Genomic DNA, 4,321 nt, shown 5'->3' on the forward strand with positions numbered 1-4,321 from the left:
CAGGTAAAAAATTTTATATAAAAATTATGTAAATAACAAATGAAACTTTAGTTGAAATCATAAAATTGAGATAACTTGAGAAGCAATGGATTCAAATAATAGTGTATTATTTTAAAATGTAGTAAATAAAATATTTTAAATATTTTAATATAATTTAGTATAAAAATAAAAAATATTTTAATACAAAATTAATTATATTAAGAATGTTATTAAATTATATATTATTTTTATTAAATTATATTTAATAATAATTATATTAAAATATGATTAAATTATTTATTTTTATTTTTATTAGACTATAATTCTGCTAAGGGAACTATGGTCATTTTAGTTTTTTTTTTCCTTATGCTATTATAAATCTATTTCATTTAACCAAACACAATAATACTATTACAGTTCTATTCTATTACATTCAACCAAACAATTGAATTACTGATTACGATTTTATTCGATTACAGCTTTATTCAATTACAACTCTATTCCATTACAACCCTATCTCATTTCAGTGAACCAAAAGTGTCATTAAGAACTCAGTAAGTTTCTCGGGTTTGATAAGTTCTTGCCAGACAATAACTACTGGGAAACAAAACCTCTAAGACATGGTTGGGAGACTCAACTTGATAGCCACACACCCCACAATGGCCATCCATTGTCATATGTTGACGAAGACGAACCTCATTTGTCATTACGCGATCCTGAAGAACCAACTAAAGAAAAACTTTTACACATTGAAGGCAATGTATATGCGACACCCACCTCAACATCACATGCATGCCAATGCTATTCGAGGGCGCCAAATGCTCATAAGCCGACTTCCTGGTGAAACGAAAATGCGTTCCCCATTGCCACCCCGGGAAATCCTCCACGTCACACCCACCTGGAGGTTGCTTACCAGCTATCTATAGAATTATCTCCTTAGGCAGCAAGGCTCGGAGACAATTCCAGTCCCGCTGCCTATTGCTACAAGTGAAAGGCGCCAATGAAACAAACCCCAAAGGTACAGCCTGAGGGTTCAGACAATGCTCGACAAGCGGGCCGCACTCTGGTAACCAACAATCAGCCAGAAATCAATTGTTAAACCATTGCCAACATTCCAAACCAGGCTAGCTCGTACATCATCCCAAACTTTACTTATACCCTTCCATAATCGAGAACAGTTTGTGGTGTGCAAAGAAGGACAAGACCCCTCCCAACGCTATTTTGCTCAGAGAACTTGAACCCATAATTAATTTGTTCGATCGATCAATCAAATTGAAGCCCACTTTTATCAATAATTTAATATAATGATATATAAATTATAGTTTAATTTAAATTTATATGCTTTTTAAATAATTAATATACATAAAAGTATTTCTGATAATTATCACTTTTAAATATATAAACCAAAAAACAAAAGCACTTAAATGCTAAATTTTTGTGCTTGGACCCGGTTGACCCAAAAGCAGGGTGTTATTATTTTCTTGTGTGGTGGAGAAAGGAATTTGCGAAAAAGCTGCGGACATCAACCTCTTATTTACTAGTATCAGGGTTACACCAGAGTTGGAAAAGCATGGGGTCATGAGCTTAATAATAATGCCACAGCAATGTCACATATCTACTCTCAAGACTCGCACAGACACAAACCCACCCATCTGAACTACCTCCTCAACGCCACCGCCCAAACGAAATGCCTCAGACATGCTACTCAAATCCACTCCCAAATCATCACCAACAGCTTCATTTCCCTCCCTTTTCTCTTCAACAACCTCCTCACCTTGTACTCCAAGTGTGGCCGCCCCTCTCTCTCCCTACTCCTTTTCTCGACTGCCCATCAACTAACCAGAACCGTGGTCTCTTGGACCTCTCTCATCTCCCTACTTTCCCATCTCGCCGCACCCTTTCAGGCCTTGTCCTGTTTCAACCAGATGCGGACCGCTGGTGTATACCCCAATCACTTCACCTTCTCCACTGTTTTGCCAGCTTGCGCTAGCACTTCCATTCTCGTTCACGGGCAGCAGATGCATTGCTTGATTTCCAAGCACGGGTACGAGGGTTATGTGTTTGTTGGCAGCGCGTTGGTGGATATGTACGCTAAATGCCACGATATGGGCCTGGCAGAGAAGGTGTTTGTCGCTTTGCCTGAAAAGAACATTGTTTCTTGGAATTCCATGATCGTTGGCTGCTTGTTAAACAGCTTCCATGTCAAGGCCCTTTTTCTGTTTAGGGAGGTTAGAAGGGAGGATCTTTTTAGTCCTAATCAAGTGAGTTTCTCGACCGTGTTAAGCGCGTCCGCTAATATTGGGGCTCTGGAATTTGGAAAACAAGTGCATGGGGTAGTTGTTAAACAAGGTTTACTCACATTGTCTTATGTGAAGAATTCGCTTATGGACATGTACTTTAAATGCGGTTTGTTTGATGAAGGTGCTTTGTTGTTTAATTCTCTAGGTATAGAGAATAGAGATGTTATTGCATGGAACGTCATGTCGATGGGTTGTGTGTACAATGAAAACTTTGAAGAAGCTTGCAACTATTTATGGGTCATGAAAAGGGCAGGTATATCGCCAGATGAGGCGTCATACTCGACAGCCCTTCATGCATCTGCCCACCTTGCTGCACTGGATCAAGGGACTTTAATCCATAATCAGACCATAAAATCAGGGTTTTCAACGAATACATGCATTGCCAGTTCGTTGATCACAATGTATGCAAAATGTGGGAGCTTAGATGACGCTTGTCGGGTGTTTGAAGAAATTGACAATCCTAACGTTGTTTGTTGGACGGCACTGATTGCTGCTTGCCGACAGCATGGCAATGGAAACCACGTAATTAAGTTGTTTGAAAAAATGCTTGCAGATGGCTTAAAACCTCATTACATTACTTTTGTTTGTGTAATATCAGCTTGTAGTCATACAGGACGTGTTGAAGAAGGGCATGCTTACTTCAATTCTATGGAAAAGGTGCATGGTATAATCCCTGGACATGAACACTATACCTGCATGGTTGACTTACTAGGTCGTTCAGGTCAGCTAGATGAAGCTAGGAAGTTTATAGCACAAATGCCGATCAAACCAAACGCATCTGTTTGGGGAGCTCTGCTTGGTGCTTGTGCAAAATACGGTAATCTTGAAATGGGAAGTGAAGTTGCAGGGAGACTCTTTGAGTTGGAGCCCGATAACCCAGGTAACTATATTCTCCTTGCCAACATGTATGCACATAAAGGAAAGTTAAGGGAAGCCGATCATGTTAGAAGATTGATGGGTATAAATAGGGTAAGGAAAGAACCAGGATGTAGCTGGATTGATGTTAAGAATAAGAGCTTTGTGTTTACAGTGCATGATAAATTGCATGCTAGAACGGATGAAATTTATGAGATGTTGAAAAAAGTGAAGGAGTTGGTGACGAATAAAGGATATGTGCCTCAAACGCAGTTCGCTGTTAATAGTGCTGAAGAGTTGAAGGAGGAGAGCTTGTGGTATCATAGTGAGAAAATAGCACTTGCATTTGGGTTGCTAGCACTCCCTGCTGGGGCTCCAATTAGGATAAAGAAAAATCTAAGGACATGTGGTGATTGTCATACAGTTATGAAGTTTGCTTCTGAAATTTGGAAGAGAGAGATAATTGTAAGGGATGTAAATCGGTTTCACCATTTCAGGAATGGTTTATGTTCCTGCAGAGACTATTGGTGATTGGCCTCCTTGAATAAGGTTTGTAGTTACCTTTCAACATTATTGTCAGTTTAGTCATTGTTGTTGTTATCTTTGAGCGACAAAACATAGTGGGCTAATCCCTGCCATGTCGAAGATCTACACAAACTGTTCTTCCAACCATGTCAAGCTCAAACGCCAATACGTGTAAGCTGTTCAGTTTCAGTTAGTCTTCCTTGCGCCAATTCTTATCCACATGCCAATGGGGAGCAGAATTGTTAAGGCAGCAACAGTATGGAATTGCGTAGCAACAGAAACTTCTTCTCATGGGAACTGGCAGATTTTGATGGAGGAAGCCAAATACCTTGAATAGAAGGTGATCCAGATGACATTAATTAAATGGTCCGAATATCTGAATGCCCCATTCTTCCTAGGAACTATTATATCCTTTCAAGCTATGTACAATGAATTTATAAACCACAAAAATACCAAATACTGACGGGTTAAGTAACAAACAGTTGACCAAATACCCGCTTGGTACAAGATTTTAATATTTTAAGATTTTTTTATATTTTTTATTATTTTCTAATTAAATTTAACAACAAAATATAATTATTAAATTAAGTTATTGAATCTAATTAATAATTTAAATTTTATATTTGCATAAAATTTACATTTTCATAAAAATATATTTATAT

At 38.0% G+C, this 4,321-nt stretch overlaps 1 protein-coding gene across 1 annotated transcript; it reads left to right on the top strand.

The window, feature by feature from the left end:
- The first annotated feature begins 1,442 nt into the window (after positions 1 to 1,442).
- Positions 1,443 to 3,702, top strand: LOC107918830 (pentatricopeptide repeat-containing protein At2g22070). The gene has a single exon (XM_016848413.2). It carries the CDS (start codon positions 1,584 to 1,586, stop codon positions 3,663 to 3,665), a length of 2,082 nt encoding a protein of 693 aa, XP_016703902.1. The 5' UTR covers positions 1,443 to 1,583; the 3' UTR covers positions 3,666 to 3,702.
- Positions 3,703 to 4,321: the final 619 nt, after the last annotated feature.

This window comes from Gossypium hirsutum, chromosome D13, assembly GCF_007990345.1.
Source record: "Gossypium hirsutum isolate 1008001.06 chromosome D13, Gossypium_hirsutum_v2.1, whole genome shotgun sequence".
NCBI classification, from domain to species: domain Eukaryota; kingdom Viridiplantae; phylum Streptophyta; class Magnoliopsida; order Malvales; family Malvaceae; genus Gossypium; species Gossypium hirsutum.

Excerpts from the sequence above, each read along its gene's own strand:
- LOC107918830 (XM_016848413.2), top strand. The coding sequence starts at position 1,584 with ATGTCACATATCTACTCTCAAGACTCGCACAGACACAAACCCACCCAT.